General features: G+C 40.0%; 2 protein-coding genes across 8 annotated transcripts in view; one reads left to right on the top strand and one right to left on the bottom strand.

The window, feature by feature from the left end:
- LOC130920350 (collagen alpha-1(XI) chain-like) overlaps positions 1-7,311 on the bottom strand; it is a 65,934-nt gene extending 58,623 nt beyond the window's left edge. For 2 of the 7 annotated variants that reach the window (XR_009064139.1, XM_057843503.1), the window contains exon 1: positions 159-4,382. Coding sequence is in view for 6 of the 7 variants with exons in the window: in XM_057843503.1 (XP_057699486.1) it covers positions 159-3,702 (3,544 nt within the window). In the remaining variant the exon portion in view is untranslated. Of the gene's footprint in view, positions 1-158; positions 4,383-7,113 lie in introns of those variants that run through there. The other 5 variants (XM_057843507.1, XM_057843505.1, XM_057843506.1 and 2 more) reach the window with 5 other exon arrangements.
- A 2,438-nt stretch (positions 7,312-9,749) lies between these two features.
- On the top strand, positions 9,750-18,151 carry LOC130920352 (retinol dehydrogenase 8-like). The gene is made up of 6 exons (XM_057843510.1): positions 9,750-9,875; positions 13,113-13,274; positions 14,202-14,381; positions 16,263-16,356; positions 16,741-16,924; positions 17,173-18,151. Exons 1-6 carry the CDS (start codon positions 9,770-9,772, stop codon positions 17,398-17,400), a joined length of 954 nt encoding a protein of 317 aa, XP_057699493.1. The 5' UTR covers positions 9,750-9,769; the 3' UTR covers positions 17,401-18,151.
- Positions 18,152-18,690: the final 539 nt, after the last annotated feature.

The raw sequence follows: 18,690 nt of genomic DNA, 5'->3' as shown, positions 1-18,690 counted from the left end.
CAACTCTAGTCGAGGAATAGTAGGCTGAGAGAGTGGAGCCAATTTAGCTTTTCCAAGGACAAATCCTATATTCACTTCACCGTCCATTTGAATGGTCCTGAGATATGCCACCACTCCAATGGCTTTTTTGGACGCATCGGAAAACAAGCATAACTCACTGTGTTTAGCGTTGGTGAGCGTGTTCGGACTGTATGCACGTGGAATGTGCAGCTTGTTCAGTTCATCCAAGGATTCTCTCCATGTCTCCCATTCTTTCAATTTTGCTTCTGGCAAAGGATCGTCCCAATCACATTTATCCACACAGAATTCTCTCAACAAGCTTTTACCTTCAATGGTGACCGGAGCGAGGATGCCCAGAGGATCGAAGATGCTGTTGACTGTAGAGAGAACACCTCTGCGTGTGAATTCTTTTTTGTTGTCCGCAACTTTGAACGTGAAGGTGTCCGTAGTGGTTACCCACAGCATGCCCAAACTACGTTGAACAGGCATAGTTTCCCCGCTTAAGTCCAAGTCTTTCAGGACTGCACGATCTTCTGGTGCGAACGCTTGCAAGACATTGTCAGAATTTGAAGCGAATTTGTGCAATCTCAAATTAGACTCACCGAGGGATGCTTGGGTTCTTTGTAGCAGACTAATAGCTTCATTGTCTGTGGGAACACTGATCAGGCCATCGTCAACATAAAAATGACGTTCAACATACCTGACTGTGTCAGCTCCATATTTGTGCGCATTCTCCTGTATGGCTCTCCTGAGCCCGTAGATGGCTACAGATGGAGAAGGACTATTGCCGAAGACGTGCACTCTCATTCTGTAGTCGATGATTTCTTTTGAGGTGTCATTGTCCTTATGCCATAAAAATCGGAGATAATTCCTATGGTCTGCACGAACAAGAAAGCAGTGGAACATCTGCTGAATATCGGCAAGCACAGCGACTTGTTCCTTTCGAAAGCGGATCAACACTCCTACAAGGGAGTTGTTGAGATCGGGGCCTTTGAGGAGTGTGTCGTTGAGTGACGTTCCTAAATGTTTTGCGCTGGAGTCGAACACGACGCGTATGTTTTCGGGCTTCTGTGGATGAAAAACACCAAAGGTGGGCAGATACCAACACTCTTCGTTTTCTGTCAATGGTGGGGCCACTTCTGCATGCTTGTTTTGAAAGATTTTGTTCATGAATTCAACAAATTGATCTCTCACCTTTGGCTTTCTCTTTAAAGTCTTTTGCAGCGAGTTGAGACGAGACAATGCATACTCACGGTTGTTGGAGAGCAGTTTACGTTGCAGCTTGAATGGCAGGGGTGCAACCCAGTGATTCGACTTATCTTTGAACATTTCTTTTTCCATCAGCTCCAAGAAGATTGTGTCTTCCATGGAAGGGCCGGTTCTGTTGTCGACGCTCGTTTCATTGAAGACGTTGTGTCGAAGACCTTCTAATGCTTGTTGTTCCCCGCCTTGACATGCATTCTCTTTCAGCCTCAGAGAACTGTTGCAGGGTGTGCAGATTGATGGACGACCATTTTCCAACACATTTGTTTTGTATGCGTTTACAGCGGGTTTGTGTGCATTTCCCAGACATACATCCCCAATTAGAACCCATCCCAAATCTAATTTCTGCGCAAAAGGTGCGTTGTGCGGTCCATTAATTTGCTGGCGGACCTTGTGAACTCTAAGTATGTCTCTGCCCAGTAACATTAGAATTTCTGCATTGTGGTCAAGCTCTGGGATGTATCGGGCGATCTTTGTGAGATGAGGCTGGGCTCGTGCTGCGTTCGGAGTGGGGATTTCGGAGCGGTCGTTCAATATATCGTCGCACTCGATGAGAGGTGGAAGTGAGAGGACAATCTTTTCATCAAGGGATTCCATTTGGAAACCCTCAGCTTTGCGGCCAGATGTTTCGACGGGCCCGGCACAAGTTCTCAATCGATATGGAAAACGTTGGCTCTTTATTTGAAACAATTCAAAAAAGTCTGAACGGACTAGTGAGCGATTACTTTGGTCGTCGAGAATCGCGTACATTCTTGCTGCTTTATCGCGCTGACCTTGATGGTAGACTCGGACTAGACAGATTTTAGAGCAGGATCTGCCTGTCTGCGCTGCGCCACACACTTGGGTGCATTGTGAGCTAACCGCGTCGTCAGTAGTGGTTTCTTCCTCCTCCCCGCCGTCGTTTGCTGGGGGAGCAGGCCTAGTGTAAGTGGTGACCTGAGGCAGTCCAAGGTGCATCGCAGTATCATGTCGGTCGCTGTCACACTCGATACATTTTACTTTAGCTTTACAGTCTTTTGCAAGATGGCTGCTTGGGGTGACACATTTGAAGCAGAATCCATTTTCTTTCAAGATGGTTCTCCTCTCTTCAATGGTTTTTGCTCTGAACGCTCTGCACTTCTTTAAAGGGTGCGCTTTGTTGTGAATTGGGCAATTCTTCTCTGAAATGTCAATTTTCTTTTCTGTGTGGGTTGTGCGTGAATTCGTCGGCATTTTTATTTCTGTTGCTACTTCTGTTTTGTGAACGGATATTTTTGCTTTGTAATTCCTTGTAGGTGGCTCATAATTAAGCATGAAACTTGGGTCGTTTCGCCTGCGTGCTTCGGTAACAATGAAGTGGGTGAAAAAGTCAAATGGAGGAAAGAGCCCTTCATTTTCTTCTTTGAATTTTGAGCCGACTGAGAGCCATTTGTCTTGCAGCCCATAAGGCAGTTTTTCTATTATAGGCCCAATGCCTCTCGCTGTGTCGAGATACGACAAGCCTGTCAAATAGCCCTCTTCTTTAGCACCTTCAAGCTCCATGAGTAAGTCACCCAAGTCTCTCAGTTTTGCGTGATCTTTTGCGGCTATTTTAGGAAAATCATCAAGTCTTTTGAATAGTGACCTCTCTGTCACTTCAGGTGCAGCATAACACTCTTGTAGGCGTGTCCAAGCCTTTTCTAAAGCAACATTGGGATAACTAGCATGTACTGAGCGTATTCTTAAAACGTGCTTTTTGGATTCTGGCCCGAGCCACTTCACCAATAAATCTAGCATTTCAGTAGCAGTTAGTCCAATGTTTGAAGTAGCGTTGTCAAATGATGACCTCCAGGCTCTATAACTTTCGGGCTTATCATCAAATTGATAGAGACTCGTACTCACCAATTCGCGGCGAGCTAGGTAGCGAGCAAAATATTCTGTTTCTTGGGCAGCGTTATTGGGCGTGGCAGGTACTTGAGGAACAAACGATTGTGCTGAGGCATTCAAAAATCTTTGCGATGGGGCCTGCCATGTTACAAAACTCTCATTTGGTAATTTCGGATCAGGTGCTGTAGTATTTACTGCTTCTTGTCGCAAACTTTGTGGAGATTTAAGCTCCGCTTGAGTTTGTACATAGTTTTCAGTTCTTTTTGCAACATCCTGTTGGAATATTCCTTGAGTGGTTGCGTCCGTCCGTCTTGCTTGCAGCTCCTCAGCGGCCTCCAACGCTTCAGCTTCGGCGGTGGCTGCAGCAGCTTCTCTTTGAAATGCTAAGGCTTCTAGTTTAGCCTCCAACTTAGCTTTCCCCAATTCAAGCTCTGCACTTTCGACTTTAAGCTTTGCTTCGGTTTCGGCGAACGATGCTCTGGCCTTCGCTGCTTCTGCTGCAGCACGAGCTCGGATTGCTGCGCTGGACGTGGATGAGCAAGAGCTTCTTGTTGTAGTTCTTGAGTGCACTGATGCGTTGTCAGGTGTTCCCATTTTCTTTTAGCTCTGCGTGCGCTTGTAGAACTCCAGATAATTCCCGCCTTTTCACTGTACTGTCCTCGCCAGGACGCTAGGCTCGGTCCTGGCTATTACAGCGAGCTAAACTCTTAAATGACGATGCTAGGCGTCCGTGTGATTTGTTGACTTTATTTGGCCGTCTTTATAACACCATCACTTGAAGAGTGAAACTAAAAAATAGAAATAATACAATCAACTTCGTCCCCAATAACAAACATGCCCGCATCATAATAATAAATGATAATTAGCTTCCAATACAACAATAACACAAATAGTTAGCATGCGTCCGCTAGCATTAGCATCCTTCAAACAACTGCACAACTGTCTCTAAATGTCCGACTGCGAGTGGAAAATACATAACAACAACAGAAAAAATTATACATACAGGCGTTGCTTCTGTGGAGGTATTTTACAAGCACCAACAATGAACGTAGGTTCACGGCTGTATTTTCCTCTTTCTCTAACTTGCCCACTCGCTGGTTGCTTCGCAGCAGTCTGTCTTCTTCTGGCGTGAGCGCTCTTCTTCATGTGCAAGCGCCCTTCTTGGCGTAAACAAGCGCGAGTGCGCCCCCACTTGGCCGCGAAAGCGCCATCAACTAAAAGGCATGCATTTCAATACAAAATGTCAATAATAGAATATAACACAGATCGCCAAAGGCAGAACAGTCACGCTCACAGCTACTAGGGAGCACGCTAAGCCCTTGAGCCACATTTGCCCAGTCGATTCCATTATTTTTGATGCAAAAAGTCATGCTTGCGCTTTTAGGAATGATTGACAGTTGGAATTCCCTATAGTAACCCTAACCCAGCGAGGTGAAAGGGTTGCATTCTGATTTAATCAAGGCATGTCAACCTTCAAAGAGGAAGAAAAATAATTTTGGGATACTGAAGTCAATTTGACAAATATGTGACAATATTTCAACCTCCACTTAATATGTCAACTTAAAATATGGTAAATGAGTAGATCCATGAGAGTGGTGACGTATAAATGTAAAATTTCCTCAGGCTTACATTTTTGCTTCCTTACAGCTGGAAAAGTTATGAAGTGACAATGAAATAAGCTAGTTTTAGGATTGGGGTCAATTAATAGATATGAGGCATTTCACAGATAAGTAGACAGAAGTCCACTGTACCTACTGTAAATAAGTAGTGAGTATACTACTGATAGGCTTAAGAACTGAGCAGCGTTCACAGTTTAGTGAAGTTTGAAGCAGCTGTACAGGTTGAAATATGCAGCGAGGCGTACAGTGAGAGCAGGTATGGAAGAACAAGTCCAAACACATGGATGTGTCTAGTGAATGTGCCGCGAGTGCCCAACACAATAGTAACTATAATAATATTGATAATAATAAGACATTTCAACAAGTTCCATTTTAATCTGAATAAAAGGACCTGCCTCTGCATGTTTTTGAACTGCAAAAGAACATGTGTAGGGGCTACTCAGCATTAGGGGCACTGACTCTGCCAAATGGTATACATTTCTATCTTTCCATCTTTACTGAATAATCACCAAAAATCTGAAAATCCGTATAACTACTTAGAAATAAGTGGCAAATGGCACTTTGTTTCATTAGCATGTGGCAATTGTGACTAAGTCCTTAATTATGCTGACTTTGAGGGACCTTGACAATTTTTAATGGACATGTGGGGCAGTCATCTTGAACTCTCTGAATTCTGCCTGGCAACAAGTGTTAACAAGTCTTATAAGATCCTATGGCAGTTATGATTGATCTTTTGGAACTCTGTCGTGTAAAAAGGAGCCATTTTTTCATCAGCTCATTTTCCTGAACTGTGAACCCAATGGCCAGCAACACGCGGAATGATAATTTCTTTCTTCAGGTTTTACAACGACCTTGCTCAGTTGCAAAAGGTGGCTTTTTTCTCTGTTATCTTAAAGGAAAATTAAGATCTACATCAAAGAAATTTTGTGTCTCCACAGGTGAAACAGACATAAGGAAGTGAACAATAAAAATTGGTTTGTGGGCCAGTATGTTTTTTTAGCACTGAGATTTATACCGGAAAACCAGTGGCAAAAGATTAAAACGAAGTGCAGTCTATTCCTCTTGACCCTATTGACGATGGCTCTGCCTAGCAACAAGTGTGTTATTTTTGCTCATTTAGGTGTGCAACAAGACAAAGACATTTGTTCATGTAATCGAAACAGAGTAATGAGCATGTCTGCACACAAAATGGTGGGGAGGGATAGTTTAACAAGGTGTCCATCATCTCCTTGAGGGCCTCTTGGTAGAGGTGCTGACAGACAGTCCACAGGGGACAGAGAATGTCATCTGTCCACTGTCTAAAACTGAAACTGATTTGAAACCCTATTTTGAAGCTGAAATCTTTGCTTGAAACACTCACCCTAGCTTAAAACCGTATTTTGGAAACTTCATTTGAAACCCTTAGAGTTGTTTGAAACCCAAACTTTAGATAACGCTCTCCTTAAAAGTTTGATAGATACCCCTAAACATGACTTAAAACCATTTGAAACAGGCAAATAAAGAAAGGTCAGGGCCAATATTTAAGCATTGAACTTCAGAACTGTGAGGCGGATGCGCCAATTGTGCTGCCTGTAAAGTATATATGTATTCTGGAGATATACAATCGTTTTTAATTTTTGAGTGTACACACACTTTTATTTAAAATATTTTTTAAAAAAACAACAACTGAAAAACACAAATAGTATTCTTTAGAACTTGAAATTGTGAAAAACATCGTGATAATTACACAACTTATCTTGAAAATGTATAACTTTCTATTTATAAAAAGAAAAACATGTTTATGTTCTTATAAATATGATGTAAAGAATTCAACTTTTTGTACAATATAACTTCATGCTTTAATTCATTGTGCTGCTCCTTATGGTGTTTTCACATTGGCCACCAGGGAGCAATCAAGTACATATTAAAAAAACAGAATGAACAATAAGCCAGTATGTATTGTTTGCCAGCATTTGCTACTTTCCTTTGTGTTTAAATATAGATTGATAAAAGGTCCAAACGTCCCATTGCATTGTTACCTCATCTTTGGTTTTTCAATTAAATGTTAAGATTTAAGGTCTTTGAATAGTAAATAGAATGCATTTATCTCACATGGCACTTTAGCTAGTTCCTCACAGTTATCCAAAGCACTTTACAGTGGTTTATTATTTGACAAACTCCTGTTTTTTATGAACCAGGCTGCCACCATCTAGTGCTCGTGAATCAAATCTTTGCTCACAGCTCAGAAAAAAAAAAAAAAACAAACAGGCGAGAGACAGCTCGAAAGTTGATGTGCCGCTCACTCTATATGACATATGCTGCCCTCTTGTTAACTCATTTGAAGGAACAGAAGGAAAAATGTCTCCACAAAATGTAATTTTATTTGACGGATAAGCCTTCGTCCTACCTGCCGTTGAGCTGTGAAGAACGGCAAAGAAGAGGAGCAGCATCCATCCATTCCACCCATCCATCCTCCGTATCCTACCTCGTCCCTCTTCTTGGCCTCCTTTCTTTCTTTCCTGCTGTGCCTCCTAATTAACAAAGGCTTTCATAAATTTAAGTGATGATTTCAGCAAAGCCTAGTTTATTGTGGATGGCAGAAAAGGACAACGTCGGGGAGGGAAGAAAAATTCCCCCCAATTATTGCAAGTTCACTCTTCCCTCCCACCCTGTACTACTATTCCCTCACTTTCTCTCCACTCCCTGCCCTCTCCTCGCCCTTCCTCCCTCTTTATGACAATCCGTCCACTTAATAACTCTTTTAATTAGCATTATTAAGGGACACGGGGAGTAAGTACGAGAAATAACACAGTACATACATGCATAATTACAAATGTGCACATGTGCTGAGCCTGCACAGATCCACACACATGTAAAAGCACCACTACACACATGCACGCACCGACACACACCACACACACCCCTACATACACACACACACACACACACACACACACACACACACACACACACTCAAAAGCATGCTACAACAGGACTAAGTTGCTGCTCAACTAATAAAAATATGCTGCTGCAGATTCCTGTCTGTCTTTGCCCACGTGCACGTATGCACGCACACACACCCACGACTACCTCCCACACGCACACACACACACACACACACACACACACACACACACACACACCAACACACTACTTGCATAAAGTAAAATGTTCTTTTCTGTGCACCTAATCCAGCCAAAAGACACCAATAAAAGTCCAAAAAGCAGCCATTTCCTCGCAGGAGACATTTTGTTTATGGGGGTGAAGAAGGCAGCTAGGATTAGAGCAAGATGCACGCAAACATAGGGTGCCTATATGTGTTTTTTGGCTTATTTTAAGGCTAAAATCGGGAATTTGTTTCCTCTTCAAGAGTGAAACATTTAACTATATACTATTATTTGTAATGGATCAAAATTATATTTTTTCAATGTTACACTTTTTCCAAGATGTAAACTAAAGTAGCAATATTATAATTTTCATGTAATACATCTACACTTTTTTTTTTTTTTTTTTGCTCCATTCCATCTTCAAATTAAACCGTTCATTCGTGACATCTCTGCAACTATGTTGGGCTTTTTCCCAGGTTTCCTTGTTTTAAGCAACATAATTTCTTAATTACAAGTAGATTGAAACTGTGTATTGCAGTATAAAAGCTTTTTTCTTTTGTACTGGTCATGTAACACCGTAACTTTGCAATGACAGTGCACATGTCCCATTAAATTCCACCAACGTGATACGTTTTCTGAATGATGCAATCTAGCAGAGCACCTCAGAGCTCATTTCAAAATGCAACCACTCAAAGTACAGCTTTTTCAGAACTCTTGGGTACAGCTAAATGTCAACACAATTGGACCAATTTAATAATTTTACATGAGCTCATGTATAATATGCACCTTTAATTTTTTACAAATGCTTTTTGCAGATACATGCTTGAAATGCATACATGAAAAATGGTATTGTTACAAGTTAACACCAATACTGTGCTTGAATATCAGAGGGAAAAAAGGGGGACAAAAGTGAAAGTTATATTCAACTGAACTCTACTTAAAAGTTCAACCGAACTACGAACACCTGTCTCCTTAAAAGTCTAGAAGTCTAAAAATTTATAGGCAAAAATAAGTCTGCAATTAATTAATCATTCAGCCCTATGATTAAAAAAACAACAAACCAAAAAACAGGCTCTCACAGTATACATCCCGAGAATATACCAACCAAATATCATTCTGATCCGTCCATGAATCACAGAAGAGTAACCATTTTAGTATTCTCAACAGCAAGAAGAAGAAAAAGATTAGCAAAAGTTTCAAAGTTAGGGAGAAATGTCACAATTTATAGTCCGAAAATTGTTGTAACTGTTTTTTTACATCATCAAATGATTCATGTAATTATTGTACCATATTTCAGTCCTGACCTACAAATGTGTAAATTACATGACATTTTAAGTTTATTTCTTACGCGAACATTAGGTGGCGCCAAATAGCTTCAAAATTCAGAAGCTGTAACTTGTAATAAACGTGCTCCTAATAAAACATTGTATGGCAATTTATTATGTAATTTCATGTGTAAGAATGTGTACTATGAAATCATAAAATTGTATTAATAATAATACAAAATTACATAAAGTAATAAATATATTTTCCTTTGCAAACGGCAGATTAAATAAAATTATAACCTTTATTAAAAAATGACTGTTCCTGGTGCATTGGGGGTAGGGGGTTGGGGGGGGGCAACGGAAAACAACAGAAATTATTGAGAATAAAATGATACAAACACCTTTATGTAGTTAATGCATTTCAAAGTTAACAGTAGTTAAATTATAGTTTTGATTAGGCTTATTCCTGAAAATTTTGCTGAAACCACTTTCATTACACAGAATTGTATTATTTCAATGACCATAACGCCCTATTTTTGACCAAATAATTTCAAAAAGCAAAAAAAAAAGACCTGGTGTTGTAAGGACTAGATATAAATGAACCATGGGACTAACAGAGGTTAATCCGCATCTTCACCATGTGACTTTGATCCTCTTAGGGTCGTCCCGCATCAACCATGAGTGGACAGAGATGGCGAGCGGCGGGCAAAAAGTGGTGCTGATCACCGGCTGCTCGTCGGGCATTGGCCTGAGGATGGCTGTCATGCTGGCCAAGGACCAACACAAGCGCTACCATGGTAGGTGCATTCTTATTATGTTATAAATCAAACAGTTCCTTGCATCCACGTTTTGTTATGCTATAGCCATATTCCAAAAAAGATTCATGTATTTTCCCCTCCCACACTTAATGCCTTATAAAGAAAATAAAAAAAGACTAAAGACTTAGAATAAAAAGATGAGACTGTATTTAGAAATGTATTAGATATTATAATTTAGCTAATATTTTGCTCACGTCAGATGCTACCAATGATAGCAACACTTTTACACCCGCACCAAATGTTCAACACGCAAGGCTCTAATATTATAAATGCTCTCTCACTAAGATCTTGCCAACGGCCAATCAGAGCGTTAAAGTGTTAACATAAAAAAAAATACATCTCTCAATTGAATCCAGTCCGCCTTATATTTAAATGACTCCTCCTGTTTGCAGACACAAAAAAGATCAGCCAAGGACTAAGTGTTATGTAGGCCATATTAAAATGTATGTATGTTATACATTGCTACAGTAGATAGCAAATAAATAAAAGAAAACAAACCTCTAAATGCTGATAATGCCATTTTGCAAATCCTCTTTCAAGCCTTACTTCATGAGAGCTGTCATTGGCTTTTCTGGGACACTAATGCTAATATGTAAAGTGCTTTATGAGCATAGAGAGTCAGCTTAGACTACTTTGAGTTGTACAGTACAGTATTGACCAAACGTGCTATCTTTAGCATCAAATACCAAACAGTAAGTGCATTGAGACAATTTATGCATTTGTTCCACATCACTATGCTTCTGTAAATTTCTGCATCAAGAGCGTACACTAAGCAGGTATTCCTTGAACCTAAACACAGTAAAGGCATCTTCAGTTTATTGTCTGTGAGCCAGTGAACTCAATTTGCCCCGGCACAGTGTAGTAACTTTCTTTTTATAGCCTCGTACACCTGCACCTGATACTTAATCTCTACACTATTTGTAGCCTTAGCCTTATTTCCATGTTATCATTGAAAAAGAATGGCTCATAAAAACCTTTATTGCTGCTAACGATATTGTTGAAATTTATGGGATAAATAAGTACATCTTTACAAAAATGTGGAATTTATAATTGTTTAATAGGCAAATTTAGGCAGATATATAGTATTAGGATAGTGAATGCAAACAAGTTTTCACACTCTTGTTCAACCATTAGGCTTTCATGATATTAAGTAAAATGAGACCAAAAAAACTTCATAATTATTCATGTGACTTCTAACCTGTACAATTCAACTAAAGAAGACTAGAATATGTATACTGTATATATTTTTACGTATTTTTGATACATTAAATTCAATGTTGGATGTGGGTCAACACAAACTTGCCACCAAGTACTGATTTACAGTGGGGCAAATAAGTATTTAGTCAACCACCAATTGTGTATTAATGTATTAATGGCACATGTTTTAACTCATTATCGGTATAAAAGACACCTGTCCACAACTTCCGTCAGTCACATTCCAAACTCTACTATGGCTAAGACGAAGAGCTGTCGAAAGACACCAGAAACAAAATTATAGACCTGCACCAGGCTGGGAAGAATGAATCTGCAATAGGTTAAACGCTTGGTGTAAAGAAATCAACCGTGGGAGCAATTATTAGAAAATGGAAGACATACAAGACCACTGATAATCTCCCTCGATCTGGGGCTCCATGAAAGATCTCACGCCGTGGCGTCAAAATGATAACAAGAACGGTGAGCAAAAATCCCAGAACCACACGGGGGGACCTAGTGAATGACCTACAGAGAGCTGGGACCTCTGTAACAAAGGCTACTATCAGTAACACAATGCGCCGCCAGGGACTCAAATCCTGCACGTGTCCCACTGCTGAAGCCAGTACACGTGCAGGCCCGTCTGCGGTTCGCTAGAGAGCATTTAAATGATCCAGAAGAGGACTGGGAGAATGTGTTATGGTCAGATGAAACCAAAATAGAACTTTTTGGTAGAAACACAGGTTCTCGTGTTTGGAGGCGAAAGAATACTGAATTGCATCCGAAGAACACCATACCCACTGTGAAGCAGAGGGTTGGAAACATCATGCTTTGGGGCTGTTTTTCGGCAGAGGGACCAGGACGACTGATCTGTGTAAAGGAATGAATGAATGGGGCCATATTCAAGATATTCCAGAAGATTTTTCCATATATGTACAGTATATATTTATTTGCTCTCCAGCATTAGACTGTAGGTGTTGTTTTGACACCGGATATGTTGACATTCAGACAATATTCAGGTAACAGGTAGTATTCTCTTTTAAAGACATTTAAAATACTAAATTTACATGCTTGACAAATAGGAGTCAACCCATCATCATATCCCTTTGGTTTGGCAATTATGTATATCGTGTCACATCCGCTCCCTGCCAAACCCTGCAAATTTGTAACATTTTGCTCCCCTTCTTGTAAAAATCGCTCTCACGTACTTTCCATCTCAATATAAAAAAAAAAGTCCTCATGTTCAATTATTTCACTTCACTAATAAAATTAAAATTTCTTCCTTATTCCCACAGCTTTTCAAGTTGTTTTTCAGCTTATGTAATTCAGGAGCAACTACTTCATCTACTCAAAGGACCAGGATTTCTCAAGAATGTGCAGCCTGTTACTTTCAAACGGGCTACAATAGGTTACATGACCAAATATTCAATTTAAACAAAGGATCAGACCAGGAGGCGGAATCAGATTTTTAAAAATTTTTTTAAACTGAATATGAGCATATTCAATTTTTAAATGTATTTACATGGGCTTGCATACTGCCGAAATGGCAGATAATGAAAGAAATATTGGCTGCATGGAAATGTAGCCACTGTTGGCTATTATGGAGTGGCCATGATTCCCTCCACCTTGTCTAATGCACTAGTTCCAGCATTCCATGACCATATTTAACTTAGTTTGACAATATAAAATAAGTTATGCTTTGAGACTTACGCAAGCCCATGTCAGCCCATTGTTTTTTTTTTTTCTTCAAGTAAAGGTGATGAATCATTATGTCTGCTCCAACTTAAGTACAGTGTGAGCACTCAGTCACCAAGAGGCACTTGTGTTTTTTTGCATTCAAGTGTTAGATAAAATAAATTAATTTAATGCATATATTATTTAATTTTATTGCTCGGATTGTACTAAGGAGTGTTGATGATGTAAGAGTACAGTAAGAACACTGAATTTTGAGGACTATTATTAATTTAGTTAAACTCCAAATAACACAACTCTACGTAACTTTGAACTTTTTTGTTCCATCTGCAGTCATAGCTACGATGCGAGACTTGAAGCGCAAGGACAAACTGGTGGAAGCTGCAGGCGATGCATACGGGAAAACACTGTCTCTGGCCGTACTGGACGTGTGTTCTGATGAATCGGTCAAACAATGTATCAACGGCATCAAAGATCGCCATGTCGACGTCCTCAGTGAGTCATCGCAGGCTCAATGGAAAATCCCCATGCTTAAATGATTAAGTTGCATTCGGTGACTGATTCATGTAAGCGGGTTAAGTGGAAGATTCCACTGAATGAATTGACTCTAATAATTTGGATATTTGATTCTAGTAAGCGGACTTATCAGAAATTTAGGAAGCACAGATGATTTAGTTGAATCAAGCGACTCGGATATTTTGGTTCCCTAACTGAAGTTAGCAAAGTCATCAGAAACACTATTGACTAAAACAGATGCATGACTCAAGTTAGCTTACTCGAAATAATTTGGTGCTATGATTCAAATTCGTGGACCACTGCGGTCTGAGATGAATCATAGGAGAAACTAAAGTTAGCAGATGACCAAAAAGCCAAGACTAAACTGATTTGTTTCTTTGATTCTACTGTAATTAGCAGACTGACCAAAAAGACCCACAGACTCGGACGATTCCGTTCATTCTGATCGGGACTCGAAGTAGGAGAGTCACAGGAAATATTGCAGACTCAGTTTAATTGGTGGACCAACTCAAGTTAGTGGTCTCAATCGAAATAAAGTTGACTCAGAGAAATTAGGTGACTGATTCGAGTTGGAGAGCCCACACTAAACGTTGCAGACTGACCAAAGTCAGCAGACTGATCGATAAGACTGGGGACTCAATCGCAATGAGTGATTAACCGAAGTTCTTGGACTTATACCGGAAACACAACAGCCTAAAATGATTTCAATTCAGCTGACTTGGATGGTTTAAGTCATGGATTGGAGTTAAGGGACTCATCTGAAACATTGCACATTCCAATTATGTGGTTTAAGAACTTGAATGATTCAATTGGACCAAATGATTTGGTGTGTGACCCAGACTAACCAAGCTAACCAAATACCACAACTATTAGCAAGCACGATCATATTGTGTTTTCCATGACTAGTCAACAATGCGGGCATTGGTCTGGTGGGCCCACTGGAGAGCATACCCATCGAGGAGATGAAGAAGGTGTTTGAGACCAACTTTTTCGGTGTGATTCGAATGATCAAGGAAGTGATGCCTGATATGAAGCGGCGCAAAGGAGGACACATCATCGTGGTCAGTAGTGTGATGGGCCTCCAAGGTGGGTACCTCCTAATAAGAATGTGCCGAAATGAAAAATTTTGGCCGTAAACTGAAACCAGTCAAAATATATTTTATATTTGTTGAGATACAATTATTAACAGTGGAATGAAATAGTATCTGAACCTTTTGGAATTTCTCACTTTTCTGCATAAAATCACCATCAAATGTGATCTGATCTTTGTTAAAATCACACAGATGAAAATAAAGTGTCTGCTTTAATTAAAACCACCCAAACATTTATAGCTTTTCATATTTTAATGAGGATAGCATGAAAACAATGACAGAAGGGTGGAAAATAAGTAAGTTAACCCCCTGCTTAAGGAGACTTAAATAGCAACTGAAACCAATTTTTACCAAAAATTTTAATTCAGGTGTGTGCCCAATCACTGATGAGTGGTTTAAAGCTGCCCTGCCCACTATAAAACACACACATGGTAAGAAATGTCTTGATGAGAAGCATTATCTGATGTGCATCATGGCTCAGTCAAAAGAACTGTCTGAAGACTGGCGATCAAGGATTGTTGATTTGTATAAAGCTGGGAAAGGATACAAAACCATCTCTGAAAGTCTGGATTTTCATCAGTCGACAGTCAGAGAAATTGTCTTCAAATGGAGAGAGTTTGGCACTATTGCTTCTCTCTCAAGGAGTGGCCATCCACCAAAGATGACGCCAAGAATACTAGCACGTTTATTACAAGTTACACTGTTTACAGCGCAGAATACTCAGAGAGGTAAAAAGAACGCTAGTGTGTCTGCTAAACACGCACAGAAATCACTGGCACAGTCTAATATTTCTGTGCACACATCAACTATATGTAAAACTATGGCCAAGTATGGTGTTCTTGGGAGGACTCCACGAAGGAAGCCACTGCGGTCTGAAAAAAAACATTTTCGCTTGTTTAATGTTCGAAAAAGGCACTGGACACTCCCAAGAAGTTTTGGTAAAATATTTTGTGGACTGATGAAAACAAAGTTAAATTGTTTGGGAGTAACACAACTTGTCATGTGTGGAGGAAAAATGGAACAGCTCACCAACATCAACACCTCATCCCCATGGTGAAGCATGGTGAAGGGAGCATCATGATTTGGAGCTGTTTTGCTACCTCAGGGCCTGGACAACTTGCAATCGTAAATGGAAGAATGAATTCAAAAGTTAATCAGAAAGTTTTGCAGGAAAACCTGGGGCCTTCTGTCAGACAGTTGAAGCTAAAAAGAAGATGGATGCTGGAACAAGACAACGATCCAAAACACAGAAGTAAATCAACTTCAGAATGGTTTCAGAAGAACAAAATACACAGTCTGGAGTGGCCAAAGTCAAGGTCTAGCCTTGAACCCCATTGAGATGCTGTGGCATGCCCTAAAGACAGCGACTCATGCCAGACACCCCAGGAAACTGACTGAATTACAGCAGATTTGTAGAGAACAATGGGCCAAGATTAGTCCTGATCGATGTGCCAGACTGATCTGCAGCTACAGGAAGCATCTGGTTGAAGTTATTGCAGCCAAAGGGGAGGCTACAAAATATTAAATGTGATGGTTCACTTATTTTCCCCCTCCTGTCATTGTTTGCATACTATCCTCATTAAATTATGAAAACCTACAAATGTTTGGGTGGTTTAAGTTAAAACAGACGCTGTTTTTTTCATCTGTGTGGTTTTGACAAAGATCAGATCACAATTGATGGTGATGTTATGCAGAAATGTGAGAAATTCCAAAAGGTTCAGATACTTTTTCATACCACTGTAATAGCTGTGCTTAGTCAACAAACCCTCATTCACCAGACACATTGGCTGCACACTAGCTAGCTATTAGCTTGCGCTAGCGCCTACTTTTTTGTACCATTGAATTTAACATAGTTTTTGTTCATTTGTCTTGACAGGAGTGGTCTTTAATGATGTCTACGCTGCATCCAAGTTTGCCATGGAGGGCTTCTGCGAGAGCCTGGCCGTGCAATTGCTAAAGTTCAATGTCACGTAAGCGTCATTTTATACAGCAGATTTTTTCGAGGTTTTGGATCAAGGAATCTCTTGCACAAGAGAAATGTTTCGAAAGGATTTATGATTGTTTTTGTATCAGGGCTGAATAATTGTGGACTTATTGGCGCCTGTGTTCCCTCTAAGTTACGAGTTAGGCAGTAAAAGCCATGCTCGTACAGCCTTCAGCCTGTAGTGTGCTGTGGCACACTCGTTCTTGTTTGTTTATTAAAATAATACAACATAATTTATTGCCAATTATTTTACGGCTGCCCAAGCTATGTGTTATAGACCTCTAGACCTCATCTTTGGAACCATGTTATGTATATGCAATACACAGTTATGATTCCACTGCTTCATTGCACTCCATGTGTTCATTCTCAGGTTGTCAATGATTGAGCCTGGCCCAGTTCATACAGAGTTTGAGGCCAAGATGATTCAAGACGTGCGTCAGAAGGAGTACCCGGGAACCGATGCGGACACAGTTCACTACTTCAAGAATGTCTACCTTCCATCTTCTGTGGACATTTTTGAGACACTGGGACAAACGCCGGATGACATAGCCAGAGTAAGTTTTTCCTTGATTATTTGCATTCTTGTTATCTCCGTGGGAAGTGATGTTGCCTAACAACAAATAATTCATTATTCATGTTTTCTTTTCTACTTGCATGCATTTCAGAACATGTACTTTTTTACCTGTACTTTAGTGAATGAGTTAAATCAGTACTTTTACTATTTACCTGTTTTTTTTTCCACAAGCATTCTTTACTTTCGTATGCAGCGCGAATACATTTGCCACTTGCGCTTTTTTCATAGTGCACCAAAAAGGTGATTGAAGCCAGCAGCCCGCGATTCCGCAACCTGACCAACCCCTTGTACACGCCCATCGTGGCCCTCAAGTACGCTGATGAGACAGGCGGCCTGTCGGTTCACGCCTTCTACCACATGCTCTTCAATCTGGGCCCGCTCATGCACATCAGCATGACCGCCATGAAGTACCTCACCTGTGGCTGTCTGAGGAGCCGCACTGTGTCGCCAAACTGAAGAAGTCAAATCACAAATAACACTAGTACTACATTATCGTTGGGGTGTAACAGCTTGCAAAGAGATTTCTGGTAACTTTCAGAATGGTTTCCTCAAGATTTCCATGACAAGTTATCATGGGGAATTTTGGAACCGTTCAATGTGTATAGTGGCATTCAAGTATGTATTTAAGTATTCCATATTGCCATAAACAGACCCCCACGAAAAAAGATTGCTCTCCTCACCAACATAATCTGATGAGAAAACTACCTAAATTTTGTCATTTTCCCCTCCACTTCAAATGGTCACGCAGAACTTCCGCGTTTCTCACAGTGCAATATTCATTTCCTAAACACAAACAAACACACCAAAAATTTAATCTCGCACTTTCTGAGAAAGAAAGGCCTTACTGCAACAGAGTATGGAATTCATATTTTACTGTAAACATTTTCATCCAATTGGACACCTCCATCTATTGGAGAGTGTACTGCTAACAATCTGCAGTTTTATTTGTCTAATTCAAATGTCATTAAAGCTATTCTTGTTTACACAAAAGAAAAATGAAATTTCAAGTTTTGCATCTTTGTACATATCCTTGAGTTCTGTCCGTCCCAGTGTTAAATGTCTGTGAAAAAAGGAAGGTGTCCAATGGTGAACGTTTCAAATGAATGACGCCATCTTGTGGACTTTTCTTGGACACATAATTCGGGGATTGTAAAATGATAAGGACCTGCTACAATCAATGTTCGTTGCAAAAAATAAAAAATAAAAATAAAAATAAAAAATGAAAAAAATAAAAAATAAATCCAGAGTGCTGGTTTCTGTACCAACGGCGCGAAAACACAACAAATACAGCAAGGTTTTGGTTCTGGAGTTGCTACTTCAGAAACCACAATATGCTAGAATTCTTTAGCGGTGTTGTGTATTCGCTAAATTAGTTAATACTGCTGCGAGTTGAGGTTTCCGCACACTTGGCGATGTGGGCAAACTAGGTTATGTAGCTAAACTAGGCTGAACTCTCGAGCAGTACTAGTACTAGAACAGTTTTAATCCCCTGGTGGCCGAAAACTGTCATTGCATGTAATTGACTTTCCTTTACAGTACAGTATATGATTTTAAAATGAAGAATTTTCCAGAAAAGTATGGTCTATAAAAGTTGTAAAGCAAAAAAAACAAACAAACAAACAAACAAACAAAAATAAATGAAATGACAAAAAAAATATATGTTTAAAATGGGTCAAAATTATTTTTCAAACAGATCATGTGACTAGCACCTTAGACGGTCATTTGTTTTGCTTAGCCAAAACCGCC

This window comes from Corythoichthys intestinalis, chromosome 8 (assembly GCF_030265065.1).
Source record: "Corythoichthys intestinalis isolate RoL2023-P3 chromosome 8, ASM3026506v1, whole genome shotgun sequence".
In the NCBI taxonomy this organism is placed as follows: Eukaryota; Metazoa; Chordata; class Actinopteri; order Syngnathiformes; family Syngnathidae; genus Corythoichthys; species Corythoichthys intestinalis.
The sequence above is the reverse complement of the archived record's forward strand: the minus strand, read 5'-3'. Positions and strand labels throughout refer to the sequence as shown.

Excerpts from the sequence above, each read along its gene's own strand:
- LOC130920352 (XM_057843510.1), top strand. The coding sequence starts at position 9,770 with ATGGCGAGCGGCGGGCAAAAAGTGGTGCTGATCACCGGCTGCTCGTCG. Across the intron at positions 14,382-16,262 it reads TAGTGTGATGGGCCTCCAAG|GAGTGGTCTTTAATGATGTC; the intron begins GTGGGTACCTCC and ends TTGTCTTGACAG. Across the intron at positions 16,357-16,740 it reads TTGCTAAAGTTCAATGTCAC|GTTGTCAATGATTGAGCCTG; the intron begins GTAAGCGTCATT and ends GTTCATTCTCAG.